General features: G+C 39.1%; 2 protein-coding genes across 3 annotated transcripts in view; one reads left to right on the plus strand and one right to left on the minus strand.

The window, feature by feature from the left end:
• The first annotated feature begins 13 nt into the window (after positions 1-13).
• Positions 14-3,518, plus strand: cdkn1bb (cyclin dependent kinase inhibitor 1Bb). 2 transcript variants are annotated; one of them, XM_088418383.1, is made up of 3 exons: positions 14-803; positions 879-1,002; positions 1,864-3,518. In XM_088418383.1, exons 1-2 carry the CDS (start codon positions 371-373, stop codon positions 992-994), a joined length of 549 nt encoding a protein of 182 aa, XP_088274509.1. In that variant the 5' UTR covers positions 14-370; the 3' UTR covers positions 995-1,002; positions 1,864-3,518. The 2 variants fall into 2 exon arrangements, with proteins under 2 accessions (XP_088274509.1, XP_088274508.1); XM_088418382.1 differs by having other exon boundaries at positions 15-803; positions 1,859-3,518.
• Positions 3,519-11,124: 7,606 nt separating this feature from the next.
• Positions 11,125-20,010, minus strand: part of kcnq1.2 (potassium voltage-gated channel, KQT-like subfamily, member 1.2) — a 136,922-nt gene continuing 128,036 nt past the window's right edge. The window contains exon 20 of the mRNA XM_088416554.1: positions 11,125-13,228. Within this exon, the coding sequence (XP_088272680.1) occupies positions 13,082-13,228 (147 nt within the window). The 3' untranslated portion in view covers positions 11,125-13,081. The remainder of the gene's footprint in view (positions 13,229-20,010) is intronic.

Raw genomic sequence — 20,010 nt, forward strand, 5'->3', positions numbered from 1 at the left:
CGAGCTCTCAAACTCAAAGTACGGCTACTCAATCGCCATATTGGCTTCGGAGAAGCTCCAGTGCGTTTATTCCCTTCGGTGTTTTTTTTTCCCCCCTCCGGCGGATTTAAAGCGACAAGAAGCGGCTGCGAGTGGACGGAGGCGACGCCGATTATCACGGTTAACATTTGAATGGCGTGAACGGCTTTTTTTGTCCTCTTCATTCTACGTCGCATTTTATTTTTTTGGATCTTACCCAGCGAAGGTTTTTTTTTTTTTTTTTTGCACCCCGAAGAAAGTGGACGCCCCCGGCTGTTTTCGAGCGTGTTTCCTCGGCGGTGGAGGGGGCGTGGGGGATTAAAATAAAAGAAAATAAAAATAAAAGAAGAAAATGTCCGACGTTCGACTCTCGAGCGGCAGCCCGACGTTGGAGCGGAGCGAGCCGCGTTTAACGGAGCAGCCCAAGCCGTCAGCGTGTCGGATCCTCTTCGGCTCGGTGGACCACGACGAGCTCCGGCGGGATTTAAAGGGACACCTGCGGGATCTGGAGGAGGCCGCCGCCGCCAAGTGGACATTCGATTTCGCCTCGCACAGCCCGCTGGAAAGCGACGTCGGCTTCCGCTGGGAGCTGGTGGACTCCCGCGACGTGCCGGACTTTTATACGAGGCCGCCGCGGTTGGGGCGAACCGGCTCGGGGAATAATCGCGTGGATGTAAACGGGAACCACCGCTGCGTTGTCGCGGAGGCGGCGGAGGGCCGAGCCACCGGCCCGACGTCGTGCCCGGAGCAGTGCTACGCGTTGAGGAAGAGACCTGCCTGTCACGGTACTTAATAACCCCCGACCGGACTATTTTTTTTTTTTTTTTTTTTTGCTGACACCGTTTTAATGCTTTTCCCAGAGCCAACAACCCAAAGCAAGAGGTCGCACAGCAGCCCGACTGAACATCCGAACTTTAGTCGCTCCGCCGAACACACGCCCAGAAAGAGCAGCGGAAGCCCGGGGAGGCAAACGTGAGACGCACGGTGAGGATTCGTTTCGGTAATATTCGCCGTTTTAGTGATTAAAAAATATATCGTGAATTTAAAAACAAATGAGGTTATTCCACTGAAACAAAATTCACTTGTACTTTTTGTGTGTGTGTATGAACGTGTAAACACGAAAGTGCTTCTCGGCGTCGTAGTAATGTTTTGGTAGGGCGACGTCCACGCGCACGTACAAGCATGCGTGTGCGCGCGCACGTTTTTTTTTTCTTTCGCAGCACCTGGTTGTTGAAGTTGTAAACAACTCGCGTGCGCGAGGATAGCGTAGTAGTAGTAGTAACACGTCAGCAGCCACTGCCCTCGTGCGCGTGCGTGCGTGGGGAAGGTGCGCGCGCACATCTGTTTACGCCCCTGTAAGAGCGAAAATCCAAAGTAGCGCTTTTCTGTGTGCTTTTTGTAGTTTTTGACGGTAAAAAAAACGATTTACGATGCATTATTTGTTTTGCACACGGTACTTTTTTGAAGTTATTCAAAACCTGGCAGATTCTTAGTTTGTGGGGAGCTTAATGTATTTTTTCACAATTGTTACGTAGAGAGCAGCGTTTTAGTACTATTTGTTATTGTTTGTTTGTGTTGTTATTGTTTGTGCTCTGGTAATGATAGTAGTAATTCATAATATGTTAAGAAGGTGTGTCATTTTTATTTGGAGTGCATGTTTTTGCCTGCTTCAAATCACAAGCTCTAAATGTGAACAGCTTTTTCTGAAACATGGATTTCAAAACGCAGCAGGTTTTGATGTGTTGTTTAAAAAACAATCTATTGGTCTTTAATTGACTTATATACAGAAATATGTCCCGAGTGTCATCTGAATAACTCTTAGTATTTTTTTTCTTGACAGGGCAGACGATGCATTTCCTCTGTGTGTGTTAGGGGGAAAAACCCTCCAGGGTTGGTCGACTTTTTTTTTTTTTTGTGTCTGAAGAAGAGGAAGTACACACATCGTGAGAAACATATCGGCTCTCCTCGAGGGATGCTGTTGAAGCACTGATGAAGACAAACACTAAAAAACAAACAAAAAAAACAAGTTGTGGCACTCAAAAGAAATTTTTGTTTTGTGTTAAGTTACTGCCTCTGAAAAGCAGTCCATGTAGCAGTGTGCAATTAGCTTGGATTTATCTTCATTTGCTCCTTTTGTACTACCTGTGCGTGTGTATATAAATTATCATTTTGCTCAATATGTAGCACATAAGACCACATGGTGATTTGAAAAAGAAATCATACACATACATATATGTATGTGTATGTATATATATGTATATGTGTATATATATATATATATATATATATGTATATGTGTATATATATATATATATATATATATATAAAAGGTGTGAATTTTGATTTGACTTGAAGAATTGTAGTGTGGTTTGATTTCCAAAATGCTGTTTTATTTACTGAAAGGCAGTTTTCACTTTTGATACACATACACACACACACACGTCCGTATTTATAAACCTATAGCTAAATATATAAATGTAAATATGTATCTAGCTATAAAAATGTGTGTATATAGAGGGAGCTAAATACATAGCTATGTGTTTAGTTAAATATATATATATTTATATATATTTAGCTAAATGTATAGCTGTATATTTAGCTTTTTATATTAATTGGCTTTTTTATGTGTGTGTGTGTGTGTGTGTCGAGCTTCAGTTTGTCAAAAGTGTATCTTCACGCTTGGAAAGTCGTTAGTGAAGAACGGTACAGCTGTAGCGACTTTGGTGTTTCATTCACAGGATTGCAAAGTTCAAATGTTCTATTTAAATGGCCGGAATTATTTTTTTTTTTCTTCTTTAAGGTTTCTCTGAATCTGATGGTTTGCACACCTCAGCCTATATTCAAATGGTGTGGTGGAGTTGAGGTACTTTTTTTTTTTTTTTTAAGAAACGGCAAAGGGTGCAAAAGGTCATAGGTCGCGCGGTAAAGTCGTCCTCTGGGTCAAGTCGCCCGCCTTAATCTTTGTTTGAATGTTCTTACAAGACCAAACCGATGGGCGCCAAGTGCTTCTTTTTGACTTCACATAGTTTGACTTTGTGATAACCTCGAATTAAATCGGCAATTTTTGTCTTTGTTTTGTGTTTGGCCTGCTGATGATGTTCAAGTTGGCATCTAGAAGCTTTTTTTTTTTTTTTTTTTTCTTATTTTAATGGCCTTATGTTCCGAGCCCAGTTTCAAACTGGGCCCGGCATAAGAACAGCAGCTTTTCTCAGAAATGCAGTCGCTATTGCTTGTGTATTTTTGTGTAAATACTTCCTTTGTACATTATTTTGTAAAAAACACAAAAATGGAAAAAAAAAACCACTGAGAAATTATACTAACTTATTTATGTCATTTTTTTTTAATGTAGAATATAAAAGTTTGTTTTTTTGATTCACGGTTATCCAAAGTGGCATTTACTTTATTATAATTGTATTATTTTTCGAAAGCATATTTGTGGTAGATTTTTTTTCTTATCAACAAGGTTGCAAACTGAGCCTAATAAAATATTTGATGTGCGTTTTTTTTTTTTTTTGTCGTGTGTGGTCATAAATTGTTGCAATCAATTAAAAAAGTTGAAATTGAAATCGAGACAACGTGTGGCTTCTTTTGTTCCGTTCTGTCGATGCCGATGATTGACAGGTAGCTCGTCCAATCAAAAGGCGAGTGGCGAGCAGACCACTCTCTCCAGCCAGTAACATTGTCCAATTTATTACCGGAACTTCCTCATGAACCCACGAAAGCACAACATTTATTGAATGTATTTTTTTTAGAAATATGTGCATGCCCCCCCCCCCCCCCCCACACACACACACACACACACTTTTTTTAAAGTGGCTTCAATGTTTTTTTTTTTAAAGTGGCTTCAAGTAAGAAGGAAAACTCGAACATTTTGTGGTTTGTGTTCTTCAAACCTGCACAGTAAGCTTGAAGGGGAAATCCCTATTTATTTGGCTTTTTTTTTTTAAATAAAATTACGACCATTGTTACAACAAAAGACAAGGGCAATCCACAATTCCGTAAGTCAAACGTTTTTATGTGATTTTTCATTTGTTATTTTCTTCCCTAATGCAGTCGTTTTTGTCAGTGAAATCATACAAACGTTTTCATTGTGTGTATGTGAAATACCATTTGAAACGACTCTGATGTTGCATATAATGCAAATGAAAAAAAAATCATTCGCAAATCATTTAAAACCCATATTTAAAAACCCAATCCATTGGAAGCACTACAAAGAAAATGTACTAATGCCCAAACTGGTTTTAACATTACTTTTAACGTTGTTGTTTTTATTATTCTTTCATATTGAATTTAATTTGATTGTAACAGTAACCACAGTTTAAAACCCTACTTTGAAAGCCTAAGCTAAGTTTAAAACCCTACTTTGAAAGCCTAAGCTAAGTTTAAAACCCTACTTCGAAACCCAAACTTAAATTAAAAACCCTACTTTGAAACTATAACCATAGTTTGAACCCCTACTCTGAAAGACTAACCCTAGTTTGAAACCCTAACTCGAGTGTAAAACCCTGCTTTGATACACGAGCTCTCAAAGCAAACACCCTAATCTGAACCTCTTAAAATAATTTAAAATCCTACTTTTGAACCTCAACCCTACTTTGAAACGCCACTATGAAACCCTAACCCCATTTTAAACCATACCAGGAAGCCCTAACAATTTGAAACTATACTTCAAAACACGAATGCTATTTAAAACCCTGTTTCGAAATCCTAAATTGATGTTTTTACCATTTGTTTGAAACCAGGTTCGAAAACTCTGACCCTAGTTTTGAAACCCTACTTTAAACCCCTGACTTTTGTTTCAAACCCTAGAAACCTTAATCCGAATTTAAAATCCAATTTATAAACCCTAATCAAAGTTTGAAAGCTTACTTTGAAAGCCTAAATCTAATTTGAACCCCCTTTAAATCCCTACTTTGAAACTCCAACTCTAATTTGAAAAAAACACCCAGAAAACCTAACCCTATTTTGAAACCCTACTTTAAAAAAAAAACGTTTTTTCTGGGGGGGTGGTATTGGCAAAAGAATCGAAAGTTGATGAATGTTCAAAAACACTTGTTTGGTATTTTCAAACTTCAAAAAGTTAATGAAAACTAACAAGTGTCATGACCAACAACAAAAAAAGTGCCGTGGTCTGACGAGTCCACATCTCAAACTCTCCATAGAAATCATGTTCTCCAGGCAAAAGTGCAAAATAAGCATCCGGATTTTCGCTGGATGCATTCTGGTTTGTAAAAGACCGGCCTGCCAGCAGTCCTGACCCATCTGCCATTGAAAACGTTGTAAATGGGACAATGGTGGACCCCAGCCACAAACCTTCAACAGTTAACATCTTGAGTTTCTTTGTTGTGGAAAGATTGTCCCTTTGAAGTACCAAGCACCACCTGTGTGTTGTTGCCTCGCTACTTCCTGTGAGGCAGTCACAGGAAGCCACCTGCAGACGTGTGCGTGTGTCGGGGTCCCGTCCTGAAGTGTGCAGGTGGGTAACCTCAGCCGGAGCGGTCCACCCCCACGGGCCCATTGTCCCCGTTCGGGGGGCCTTTGTATGCAGGGCCATTGTGAGGGGCCAGGGGCCGGCCACTGTTGTGTCTGGCCCTTCCCTGCGCAGACAAAGGTGGCGGGGGCCTGGGGGGTGGGCGTCAAACTACACCCTGACCGCCTGCTTGAAGAGTTGCCTTGCTGCTTGACTGACTGCAAGTGTGTGTGCCCGTCAGTCAAACCGCAATGTTTCCAACCTTATTTTCAAACCCTAGGCAATTTGAAACCACACCCCTAGTTTGAAACCCGACGATGAAACCTTAACCGTAGTTCGAAACCCTACATTGAAACCCTAACTCCAGTTTGAAACCACAGCCATTTGAAAACATACTTTTAAACCATAACTAATAGTTTGAAGCCCTAGTTTGAAAGCCTAACACCAGATTCAACCTGTTCTTTGAAAACCTAACCTCAGTTTGAAACCCTACTTGGAAAACTTAACACCCATTCTTTGAAAACCCAACCTAGTCTAAAACCCAAATTTGAAACTCTAATACCAGTTTCAGGCCCTTCTTTGAAACCTAACCTCAGATTGAAACCCTACTTTGAATCGCTAACCCTCGTTTGATACCCTACACACAATTCAAATCCCTACCCTGAAACCCTAACTCTAGTTTGAAACACTATATTGGAAACCTAACACTGGTTTGAAACCCTAAACCTCATTTGAAACCCTAATGTAAACCCCATCTCTAGTTTGAAACCAAACGATGAAACCCTAACGATACTTTGAAACCCTACTTTCAAAGTGTAACCTGACTTTTAAACCCTATCACCAATTTCAACCCATTACTTGAAAAGGGGGCTCAAAATGATGTGTGGTCAGAACAGTATCAGACTGTAACCACACATCTCTGTCCGTTCTCCTCGTGAGCAAAAATAATCTAAAGCCTCTTGTCTTCCTTCCTTGTGTGTTGTTTATTAAATGTTTTAGGTAATTTAAGAAAAACCCTTCATTTGAAACTGTCAGTCTCCGCTTTTGAATAAGTTTCCTTGTTCTTTTGTAGCTTCAGAAAATACGTGGTTAAAAATGTAGTTACAAAATACTTCAATATAACAAAACGCAAAATAGAAATTGATATAGCATGCAACAAACTGTGTTTTGTGGCCTAAAATCCTTAGTTTCAAAAGTTATCTTTTAAATTAGTTTTTAAAGATAAAATTGTCTTAAATATTGTAGTTTATGTCCTTATTTTTTTACACTTAATTAGTGTAACATGAACATAAAATAAAAACAAAGTATGACGCAAAAAAAAAAAACCCAAAAACAATTTGGCTACGTTGACAGACGCATGCTAGTCATTTAGCGGTAGCTTTTAATCCATCTATTAAAATTATGGTTTTATCTTGTGAACACATGTCACATAATAAAAGTTGTGTCAAACAACCTGTAATTACAGGTTCTCATGTAGAACAGGACTTTTTTTTTTTGTTGTTGCAGACATCCGGAGGCCAACTCAACATGTTGACGCCAGTAATTACACAGTGACAACAAAAATGTTGGACATGCCAAAAATTGCTTTGGTCTTGTATCACTGCATCTTTGTTGTTTTTCGAGGTGGCCAATTTTTAAATGGTCATATTTATTTATTTATACATATATTTTTATATCAAGCTTTATATGAAGTGTATTATATTGTATGATATTACTATGTATTATTCACTTATTTTTTTAAGTATATTTTATTTGATTCTTGACATGATTTCATATTACATTTAACATAACTATTATATATATCAATTGTTTAGCAACATTAAATAGAGAGTTAAGAATAGTTAGCAATCTAGCTAGCAAGTGACGCTAACTTCGGTAATGTTAACAAAATGTTTGCCACACACTTGTAAATGTGTAATGTGACACTGGAATAATTGAAAAAAAAATGGTGATCGTCATCTTGAATATAATTGTTTTTTGTTTTTTTAATTGGAAACATTTTACCCCTTACTATACATGATCAATTTTTGCATAAACAAAAAAAGCCTTACACTACATTGTCTTTTTTTGTTTAATTACCCCCCTAAAAAACCTCCTTATCTTACAATACGTTTAAAAAACATATATATATATATATATATATATATATATATATATATATATATATATATATATATATATATATATATATATATATATATATATTAGAGTTTTTTTGTTTTAGAGTACATGGCCAATTATTTTGAAAAGCTGCCCTGCAAAATGGCAGTCTCATGAACTACTTGTGATTTATTTTTCTCTTGTTAAATAATAAAAGTAATGAAGGAAAATCCTGTAGTTTTGGACGGTATTGCTATTTTAATGGTAAGCCGACTGGAGGATCTGTTTGGCGCGCGTTGGGGCGCCAACTGCGCCTCCATCGTTTTTTCTCAGCTGCCGCTTGTGCGGGCGCGCACCTGTCGCCCGCTATCCGCTATCACGTAGCGTGCGGCCGGGCCTCGCCGGACAGGTGGCGTTCAGGCTCCGACCGACTGACGGCCACAAACAATCGAGCAGCTGGGCCCTGGTGGGAGGAGCCAAATAACAAAGTTCACTAATCATGTCAAATCCTGTCAATAAAGTTTCCTTCTTTTTTTTTTTTCCTTTCAACTACAATTACATTTTTTGTTGCTTCTGGGACTGAAAAAGACGCATTCATGCAAAAAAAAAGAAAGAAGACAAGCAAAATAATGCAATAAACAAGCAAATGAAAATAAAAAAATAATACATCACAAAGTGATGGGAAAATGAAGCCTCATGAAGCATTTTTGATATTTTTGATTGCCCATCCTGTTTCAAAGAGGCGCAGGAAATGTAATATATTTTCATTGGATCGGTCTTCATCTTTAAACCATGAGCACCATCTAGAGGAGTAGAAAAAAATTCCCAGTGCTTCATGAAGCTTCATGAAACTTCGTTTTCCCATCATTCGTATACCTTTAGCTGACTTCGGTCCATAAATGGTGTCAAATAACAAACAAGCTCATTGGTATAATTTAGTGAAGTGAAAATGAGGCCTCATGAACCACACGTTATAATGTTTTCCTCCACTAGATGGTGCTCTTGGTTTAAAGGACAAGTGCTTTTCCACTGCATCTTTTAACGCGGTAATTTGTCCAATCCTTTGATCTTTACATCAAAGGCATTTCACATCAAAGGGACATTAAAAGAAGACAAAAGGGAGCTGAAATTTCACATCAAAGGGAAAGCATTGAAAGAAGACAAAAGGGAGCTGAAATCTCCCCCAGATGGTGACAACATGTCAAAGTTCAGCATTGCACAGGAGTGTGCCATCTATTGACAAAAATACAGCGAGACTGAAAAGAAAATGAAAAATGGTGAAAATACTGCGCAAGGGTGCCATCTAGAGGAGGAAAAAAATCTAAAGAGCTTCACGAGGCTTCGTTTTGCCATCACTAGAATAATCAGCATCGTGACCTTGTCCTTCATTCAATTAAGGACATACGCAGAAGCAGACACGGGCCATTATTAGCGTCCAATTGGCTTAATTTCGCGTCCACCTGGCACGGCTAATACGTAGCCGTTTTGGTCCGGGCCACAGAGACATGCGCTATCCATAACTGGCTCTTTAGCCGCTAAATGCTCCACTTTGTTCCACGGCAGCAGCTCCACCAGAAACGCGGATCCGCGCTTAGTTGGATTTTTCTTGCCCCCCCCCCCCCCCCCCCCCCCCGACGCAAAATAATGGAGTGGCTTGTCGGCCTTGGCAGAGGTCCGCGCTCTCCAAGTGTCACCAATTTGATTTGGACTCTTACGGATTGAGTAACACGCCGGGGCGTAATGAGAAAGGCCTGCTCGTCTTGTCGGGTCGGCGCTTGTTTTCTTTTGCTGTACAAACGGCTGACAGGGACGCTTAGAGTTGTTTGCGTCTGATTTATAGCCGCCGGTTTGTTGTTTGCTATTTTCTGCAATGTGTGAGACATTTTAAAAAAAAATTCTATCCTGCTCAGTCAGCGTATGCCTTTGCGTCCACTGTGGTGGACATTTGTTTTTAGTCCAGATCTTTTGACTAATTAGAGCTACCCTACTACTTATTAAGAAAAATGACAATGAGAGCATTGAATGAGAAAAATCTCTCCACAAAGCGTGAAAAAAATAGCTATTAAAAAAATGTCTATTGGAGATGATTTTTTTAAACATGTCAATATACACAAACAGCATGAAGACACTTTTCGAAACGACCGACAGTGGACCCCCGCTATACGAAATTAATCCGTTTCGGGGTTGAGATCGTAAGACGAAATTGTCGTATGGTGGGCCATAGAAAGCTATGCTAATTAGCTAATGCATCCAGGTAAAAACATCAAAATTGTTCATACATGTTACAAAGTGGTAATAAAATAGTATAGCACGTGCTACTTGTATATAAAATACATGTATACAATTAAATAACATCATAAATACAAAATATATAAAGGAAAAATGACATTTTATTTACCTTTGAGTGACGTTGACTTGCGCTACTTGCTACCATAATCCCTAGCAAATGTAGCCCAGCCTAGCCTTTTTGGTATTTCTTGATTATCTCCATCTTGGTTTCCATAGTAACCATCTGCTTACTTCTCCCTTTGACATCTTGGGAGCCACGGCTGGTCAATTCAACTTTGACTTAACTACTAAAATGTAGTCCATTTGTCCCATCACTGGACATTTGTTTTTGGTTGAAATCTTTTGACTCATTCTAGCCACCCTACTAAGTCCTAGTGTCCTCAGCAGAGGACATCCTGTTCTTTTCAATAATTTCTCATGTGTTTGGGTGGGATGCAATTCGCCGTCTTGCTGAGACAAATTGGACACAACGGTAAGGCTCAGGAGGATATTTTGAAATGGTACGCGAAAACGCACAAGGGGCTCACCTCGTAGCTCCGCCCATGCGTTCATTCACAGGAAAGCCGGTCAACAAACGAGATCCAGCGATGACTATTTTCCGTTTATCGACGTGAGAAGATCGATTGGGAAGATCTCGATCTGCCCGGCGGATGGGGCAGGAAAAGCCTGGATGTTTCCTGGCTGGTGGAACCGAACAATCCAGTTTTTTGGGGTGCAAATGCAAACTCCGCACAGGATCCGAGCAGAGTCCCCTTCCCAAGTGTGCGATGGGCAGATTGCGGCGGCCCTTCTGTCCCCCCCCCTCGGGCGCTCGTTTAGTAAAGGTCCCAGATCAAACCGTCTTTTGAAGTTGTCCCGTCTTGAGATGAAAGCGGCGGGCAGCTCGGTGCGAGACCCCCCCGCCCCCAATTGATGGAAACCAGAGGGCAAGCTCTAGCTTTTCGACCCCCCCCAACCCTCATGTCGCCTCTCCAACTAATTGAAAGTAGCTTGGCGCTTATCCCTTCTCGGTCCTGCCCCCCCTTGGGATCTCGGGACATCCCTAGTCATCTTTGACCTTTGGAGTGGTAATATGAAACCATGGAAAAAAAAAAAATGAAGGGGGGGTGGGTGGGGTGGAATATATTGCAAGTTCCAAGCAGGCTCCAGGGGAAGTTTTCCCTTTTTGTAGAATTCAGGAAATTTGGCGCAAATCAAGTTTCATCCCTGGATGGAAGCAAATTAAGGATTGGATGAGGCGTGTCATGAAACTTTTTTTTTTCTTTTTTATTATTTACAGCATTGCTATGGTGCAGAGGGTGTGCGTGAGTATGGTTTACAATCATTTCCATCCATCTGCGGCACAGGAGCCTCGCTCTCTGCCTTTCGCGTCGAAGCAGCGCCCGTGTTTCCGTGGGATCATAATTTCAGTGCAGTAAGGCAATGTCTCTATTTACAACGCTTAGAAAACTGTACAGGAGAGCCAATCAGAATAATTGCGTCAACGTTTCAACACAAGTTACAGAGGATACAGTCGAACCTTAATTAGTTGTTATTCATTAAAAAAAAAAAGTAATAATTGTGCCAAAAAATCAAGAAAAATGAGAAATGTTTTTGGGAATGAGCTTTAGCCAGGGTGATTAGTGGAGAGTTATGGAGAATCTCTCATAACTCATAACCGTATATCGTATCATGTAATTTGAGCACCTCCGTTAAAAGAAAAAAAAAAATTCTAATGGCGTTAGCTGCAGCTTCAACATTAGTAGCTAGCAGTGCTAGCAGCACTAGCAAGCAGCGTTAGCAGCTAGCTGCACTCAATCGCCCCATATTAATAAACAATTGGTTCGGCATTCATTGTAGAAATTATAAAGTAAATTAACGTGTTTTAGGATGATATTAAGCTTTTGTTCGACATTCTTGTGTAAAAATGATAAAGTAAGTTAACGTGTTTTAGGGTGATAATAATAAGTAAATAAAAAATTACAGTTGAAACTGAAAAAAGGCAGTTGAAAACATTTACTCGATTCATCACAGGCCTTTACTGTCTAATCGATTATTAGAATTATAATAAGAAAATAACTCAAAAAAAAAAATCAAAGGTATTAGCCACTGAGTTGTTGTTAACTTGAATAAAATTCAATCCAGGAGGACGTTTCATCAAACTTTTAAATACTGTACAGTTAATTTACAAACACTTTAGAAGGATATGAAAAGAAGTAACCCTTAAAAAAAAGTTTCAGGAGTAACGTAGCTGGTGATGGCAAACGAAGCTTCGCGAAGCAGTTTTGATGTTTCTTTTACTCCTCTAGATGGCAGTCTTTGAAAATGTGGAGGAATTGCTTCCATTGGACAATCTCTTAAACAAGAGAAGCATTTAAGTAAGAAAAATATCACAAGTGCTTCATGAGGCTTCATTTTCCCACCCAAAAAAAAAAAAAAAACCGAGAGAAAAGAAAAAACACCACTCGAAGACTCACACTTGTCCTCTTCCTCTCGTGTCCCCTGCTGCTTATTCCTGTTAATTTCTCTTCTGTACTCTCACTGTTTGCAGACCAAATACTTGTCCCATTTTTGGTACGTGGTAGTACCAAAGTTCTTTGAGTTCCTAAGAAACTTCAAAAAGTCTTTTAGAAGTGGATCCTGGCAGATATAAAGAAGATTCCCGGCGGTGCTGCTTAAAGATGATTGATGGACAATCCCAGCGTAAACACACCTCTGCCAAAGGTCCGTCCATTTTTTTTTTTTTTTTTTTTTACAATCTTCAGTCCAAGTAATATTTCTAAACAGGACTGGATAGCGCCTGGGCTGAATGAAGTCCTCCCCTGCTCGTGTTATCCGATTACCTCTAACAAACACGCTCTAAATCGAGATGGCCGTGTGTGTGTGTGTGTGTGTGTGTGTGGACGCGGCCAAGATAAATTTTGCGGAATTCCTGGACTCCCGTTCGGGGAAGCTCGGCGCTTTGATTGCTAGCTGGTTAGTTGGGGAATAATATTAGGGAAGAGCGGGCACATAAAAATTGCCGGCAGGAAAATAAATGGCCAGGAGAGCCGCGACATTGGGACGAGCCCCAAAAAAGGGCTACAGTAGTTATACCATTATAAAGTGAGTCCGTTTTGGGGATAAACCTCTTGGTGTCTCTTGTTCTGTTGTAGGTTCTGGTGGGGAGATGTCGGGGGGATTTAAGTCAAGAACCAAACCCAGAAAGGGGTTCGGGGTGATCCTTTAGGGCCCCTCGTCGATGCTGACACCCATACGCTTCTGGATGGTCACTCTGCGGATGGACGGCCTGGAAATCAGTTCAGGCTTGGGCAGGAACTGCTCTGTTAGGATCCGCAGGACCGAGTCCACTTTCTGGTCCATCTGGTAGACCTGGAGGGTAAGGACAAAAAGCGCGCCTTGAACACTGCAGGCATTTTTCGTTATTTAACTCATTCAATGCCAGGGATGTATTTTCACGTATTTTAAGTAGTCCGGACATTCACTTCTAAGATATTTCAGTATGGATTTAGTATGAAAGAATCTGGAAATTAATGTCCTTAATGTACTTAAGTAAGGATTTAATAGTTAAGTATCTGGGATTTAATATCCGGATTCTTAAAAAAACGTGAATAGCATAGCATAACGATATTCCGACTTTTGTACAAATTCAGGCCTTGCAGGAACCACATGTACCTTTAAAAACCAGCGTTGTAGCGGCTAACCGATTAGCCGCTAACTAATATCGAAGTTTAGTGTTTCCGTTTCACGTATGAGAGTTTGCGTGTGAGTTTCAGTGGTATATGAGAGTATCTTAACGGAACCTGAGAACTTTTCAGTCGGACGCAAAGACGACGGGCAACCTTCTGCCGCTGAACTTCAATTGGCACTTTTTTTTTCCACTGGCTCCAGCGTGGATGCCTTCTCTCTTTTTCTCATCTATTAAGCGAGCGCGTCTGACGGGTCGGACGTTTTTATGGCAGAGCGGGACATTTAGGAGTTGGTCGTTTTGTTGAAATACGATCGCTAAAGTAGGACGCATAAAATATGAAAAATGAGTCATACCGAGGAATGGCTTTACATCCGCGCGCACACTGCAGCGTTGTAAATATTAGTCTATAAATGACACAGGCCAAAGATGAAAGTTTTGTGTCCATTGCCGTGGACATTTGTTTTTGGTCTCTGTCTTTTGAGCTTCATTTTCTCATCGCTTACCCGTAGATGGATTTTTTTTTGTTTTTGTTTAACCCTTGTGCGGTATTTTGTCCAAGCCTTTGATCTTTACATGAAAGGTAGTTCACATTAAATCAAAAGCATTGAAAGAAGACGCTAGGGAGCTGAAATTTCACATGTCAAATTTCAACATGGCACTGAGTTATCAAACTCAAATACTGTGAGAATGACCCAAAAATAGTCAAAATACATCAAATTCACATCACATCAAAGGGAAAGCATTGTAAAAAGACAGTGGGGAGCTGAAATTTCACCCAAATGGCGACAACATGTTAAAGTTCAACATGGCGTGACCACTTAGTTGTTACACTACCAGGGGTGTGCCATCCATTGGCTTAAATACCGCAAAAAATACATGGAAAAAAAATGACCCAAAATGGTCAAAATATTTGCAGAAGGGTTTTATTACATTTTCATTGCGTTATACTTTATTTTCAAACCAAGAGCGCTATCTAGAGGAGTAAAAAAAAAAATCTAATATTATATCACTTATTTTCCATCGTAACTGGCACAAATGACTGAAACCATTAGTGTAGGAAGGTGACAATTTAAAAAGTCAAACATTCTCGGTTCAAGGTCACTCTCGGTCCGACCGCATCTGAAGTGTCCTCCAGAAAACAAACGTCAACAATTTGTGGGCTCATTAGTCCACAGCACCTGCTGCTATTTAGCTGCAACCCCCAACCCTAACATTTTTCTTTTGTTTCTGTGTACACAGAAGAGTCATTTAGCCGTGACTTTGCTTGCACCGGAATGACGGTGGGCTCCAAAGGACCACTTCATTGCCCCCCCCCCCCCCCCCCCCCCATTACGCTCTTAAAAATAAATGAACCGTAGTTAAAAAAAAAAAAAAAAAAAAAACTTCACAGATGCCACAATCGGCCCAAAAACGTAAAAATACATTTCGTTCAAGTAGCCACGATGTTGAAAAGTCAAGGACTCAATAAATGCTAATACTGCCAGTAATAAGTGCTTTTCTTTTTCGCTTAAGCTAACAAAAGGGGCGTTTTGATTGGCTGCCCGCAGAGTTGACTTAACAAGCCCCCTTTTCGAAAATAATTAGATAGCAGTTGCGTATTTTTTTTAGAGAAGGTCTTTGTCTTAAACCCTTTGGACTTAAGCTGCATGCTGGAGGACAGGAAACGTTTGTGTGTGTCTAAACCAATAAAAATGCTGAATTATGATGATGTCATCCACTTCTGGGCGATAAGTGGACCAAGTTTGGCCAATCAAAATCAAATGATGTTGCTTAGAATGCCCTTGATGACCTTTTGGATCTTACAAAATGGCTCTCAAAACGCGACTTCAAATTTATGTTCATGCTAGTCAAATGAATTTGCTTACTGTATAATTTTAGGGGTCGCAGGTATTAACATTGAAAGTTATTTTGAAAATAGATCACATCATTATTTTAGGTTTTTTTTGTGTGCCTCCCAGTGGACAGTCATGGAAGTGTGTTGCAGTTTAGTGATTCGCTATCATTCGTGCTTGCAGAGTTGATTCAATATTTTCAATATTTTAAAGAGGAGATATTGTCTTAAAAGGAGCTTACCATATATAAAATCACAGATTTTTGCTTATTGAGGGTCTGGAATATATTCATAGCAAAAAAATTGAGGCTCATTATGAAAAAGAGAAAAAAAAATATCCATAAACAAACGTGTAAAAAAGAAAAACTAAAAAAATCTTCAAAACAGAAAAATTGTAAAAATACATTGTGAAATACAAAAGACAAAATAAATACAAAATAGTTCCAAACAGATAATTCCAAAAAGCTATCAGTTGTCTGAAAAACTGAAAAAAATACTCACAAAATTAGAAAAAAAAGACTGATTCCCAAAACAAAAAATGTAGTTAAAAAATAAAAAAATGAAAATGAAGTCGGGAAAACAAGAAAAGAATACTTTTCATTATAGTTTAAAAATGAAACAGATTGTATTCAGTGGGCAATAATTAATATCGTGATACCGCCAGCATCTGATATCAACCCATGCTTACCTTCAAGTCACTTTTACCAAAATCTGGACAAGTTCTTCATTTTTTGTTGAAAGAACTCATTCAGGTACAAAACGGCTTCACATTTACTCATTTCCGGCCATCTTGAATTCACCACATTGATCTAATCAAGACAAGGGGTCGGCGGGCACAGGTTTCCTCAAACTCGGCTTTTCCGACCCCTTCCGTTCCGATCCCCGATGAGGAGCGCTAATGGAACGAGACGTGGACGCGATGGTCCCCGCAGGGCACTTTGCCACTCAAAAGAAGCGTGTAGGAAAGCAAGAGCGGTCAAGCGTCGGCAATAGATGATGACGTACGTTGACATTTGACACGGGATGCTTTTAAAAGCCCCGCCGGAGACGGCGCCGCGACACATGCGCCGTGTTATGAACGTCACGCTTTACTATCTCGCTCAAGATCACAGTGATGTTTCCAAAAATGGCATCTGGACAGCACGCAAACAACGCTTCTCCACAAGCGCACGTACGTGCGGTTTTCAAGCTATTTCAGTGATTTCGGAGCTCGGCGGGAGTCAATAAGTTGCTTTGTGCGGCCTTAGCGGAAGAGCCGACAGAGTGAGTCACGGCGCCATCTGTTGGCGGGTGACAGCGCTTCCGCACGGCCAAATTCTTCCGTCATTTCAGACAAAAGGAAACGAAAAGATGTCAGTCAAATTTTTGCTCATTTTTATTAGCCTATTTCATGCTTTTTGGTTTATGTTAGCATTAAGCTAACATAATTGTTTGTTGTTTCGTTGTTTTAATTTGATTTTAGTGTATATATATATATATATATATATATATATATATATATATATATATATATATATATATATATATATATATATATATATATATATATATATATATCATGTCTGTTTTGTCTCAAAAGCAGACAAAAATATCCCCCAAAATGGAAAATAAAAGACAGAAAAACACAGTCCAAAAACCAACATAATAAAAGAACGGACAAAAACTATTTTAAAATAGTGAAATAAAAATAAATACAAAATAGCTCGAAACAGAAAAAATACCCCAAAATAAAACGTTTTGAAAAACCAGAACCAAATTTTTACAAATGAACAATACCAGGAAAAAAAATCCCCTCCAAAACTCACAAAATATTTCATAAAACAAAAAAAAAGCTTCAGAAAAAATTCGGAAAAATTAAAAAAATACTCCAAAAACTGATAAATACTAAAAACCGATGAATAGTAAATAGTAAATAGTAAATATCTCCTCCAAAATAAAAAATATTTTCTGAAATTAAATCTAAACTTAAAAAAAGTCTGAAAAACAGAGAAATTATTCCCAAACCAGAAAAAAAACACTAAAAACAAGACATATATTTCATTAAATAAATCAATTACTTTGAAAAACGCAAACTACAAAACCTCGTTGGAAAAAAGTTTCCCCCCCATTGAATATAATATGCTTCTCTATTGACTTTATTATTCTTTATCCGAAGCCTTAACTGCACTGATTTTGCTGCTATTTGAATTTCCCAGTCATCCACTTTCATTACGTAATCATTTGCATTTTTTAAGTGCACAGGGTCACTCCAGGTGAATTTGCCCCTGCATGGACCCCCGCTGGCACCCACCACCGGTGAATAGAGCGTAAGGGCACGAAATGTGAAAAACGTAAAAAAAAAAAAACTACAACCAGCTCGCTGACATGCTGAAACCATTACGTGTTTTCAGCACCCAACATGCTGAGTGATGGCAGATGACTTAGTAACGGGGCAGCGCTTCGTGAGTCATTAGTCATTTGGACACACTTGGCCCCAGCCGGGGGGGTGGGGGGGGGGGGGGGGGGGGTTTCCTCTCGCGAAACCACACATGAGTTTACCTCGTCATGGTAACCGCATTTTCAAAACTAATAGAATACTCGAAATGTGCGGGGGGCATTTTAACGCTTGTAGCGTTATGTTACAAATGATGGAAATTCCTTCGATTTTTTTTGATGATATCATAAATTAATCCATTGGAAAAAAGAAACACGAGGGTGTTGAAAGTTCCAGCAGATAATTAAAAGATGTCAGTTTTCAAAACGCAACCATTCTGACATTTCTGTGTGATTGCAGCTGAACATGCAAGATTTTGTGTACAAAAATAACCATTGTCCAAATTTTGGACCATATAAAACCATTATACTTACAATTTTTGGGATGTATTTTAATAGGACTTATTATATAGGTTTTCCTGCGATTTTTGCAATATTCTGTTGATATTCCGGTCAAACTATGTCGGCAAACTGAATTTTTTTTGCTGACTTGTGTTTCACCTTAGCACAGTAGGTGGCGGTAGAGACCAGTTAAAGCATCAACCTCACTTCAAATTAGAAATAACTTTAATTATTAGACCTTTAAAAGAATTTTAAAAATTAGAAAAAATGCAATGCGTATAGTTTGCAAAGTTTGTGCACTCTCCCCAATGCTGCGATTGAACATATTAACTCATTCAATCCCAAAGACGTATTTTTAAGTTTTTTTTTCCTTTTCCCACGAGTCAAGATATTCAATCCCGTATAAATGTTTTTCTAAAAAAGGGTCTAAAAAAAGCTGGTACTCAATGAACTATGTAATCAACTACTTTGGGTAATTAAGTAGTAATCAACTGCTTTATATAATTATGTACAAAAACATCAATTACTTTGGGAATCAATTACCTTAGTTACTAAAGTCATCAATTCCTTTAGGTATGAAAGTAATTGATTACTTTAATACTTAATTCATATAGTACCAGTCATTTTTAGGCGGTTTAGCCAAACACTTGAAAAAAGTTGTAAAAGTAATTACTTGAATGTCTAGACTCTTGAAAAACGTAAAAATACGTCTTTGGGATTGAATGAGTGAAACGCTGGCAAAACCACAAATAATTTTGAACCAAACTAAACTGGAAATTTGCCAGACTTATAATCAAGCATATGCTGTAGTATGTCTCCGAGACTTCTTGTTTCTTGGCATATCTGACCACAAATCTCCATATGATCAAACATGTGACCGAGCGCATTGCACAATTGCAGACATGTGAGATGTGACTTCAATTACCTGCTCTCCGTCTTTCCACCATAACAAATAAAGAGAATGCAGAAGTAATCGTGTGATGTCCAAAGTAATGCAAGAAACAACGTGAATATGCTAGCGTGTAGCATAACAAAAAAGTGCCTTTGTGGTGTTTAATAGTTCCGAGTTCATTTGTAGCGACAACATTGTGCCGAATCATGCCTAGTGTATTTTTTTTTTTAAAGTTTAAGGGTCCCCGCAAATTTCCGTGGTATTTTCCAGGACCTTTCCACAATTAAATTGGAGCGCTTCCGTTAGCTCGACATGTTCTTCCTCTCTGGTTTCCATACTGATGGAGAAGAGCAGCTGAAAACCACCGGCTAATATAGCCAATGTGTGAAAATGGCTGACGTGTCTATGCGACCTATCTGTACAGATTCCCTAGAGGAATTTTTGAGTACACCACCCAGACGCTCACTTTTTTTTTTTTTCCATGGACACAGTATGCCTGTCTACATTTCGAGAAGACGTTTCCAATTTCTGTGGGCTCGCCACGCTGATGCTAAATGTGATGCTAGCAGCAAGCAATGCTCTTTTTTTTTAAATTTGTTTTTCAGTCCTGTTGGATGCTTTCATGAAAAAAATGATAAAGAAGATGAAGGCGTTCCCAATGACTGTGGATTTGATTATGCTAATGCTAAATACGATGCTAACAACAAAGCAGGGCTTTTGTTCTGTTCATCAGTCCTGTTGAACGCTTTCATAGAGGAAGTTGAAGAAGAAGAAGACAAAAGAGAAGAAGAAGATGAAGGCGTTCCTAATGACCGTGGATTTGAGATGCTAATGCTAAATATAATGCTAGCAGCAGAGCAGTGCTATTCTTTATTGTTCTTCAGTCTTGTTGGACTCTTCATAGAAGAAAAAGAAGAAGGCATTTC

The sequence above is a fragment of the Hippichthys cyanospilos genome, chromosome 6 (assembly GCF_059441005.1).
Source record: "Hippichthys cyanospilos isolate Australia breed blue-spotted pipefish chromosome 6, RoL_Hcya_1.0, whole genome shotgun sequence".
Lineage (NCBI taxonomy): Eukaryota > Metazoa > Chordata > Actinopteri > Syngnathiformes > Syngnathidae > Hippichthys > Hippichthys cyanospilos.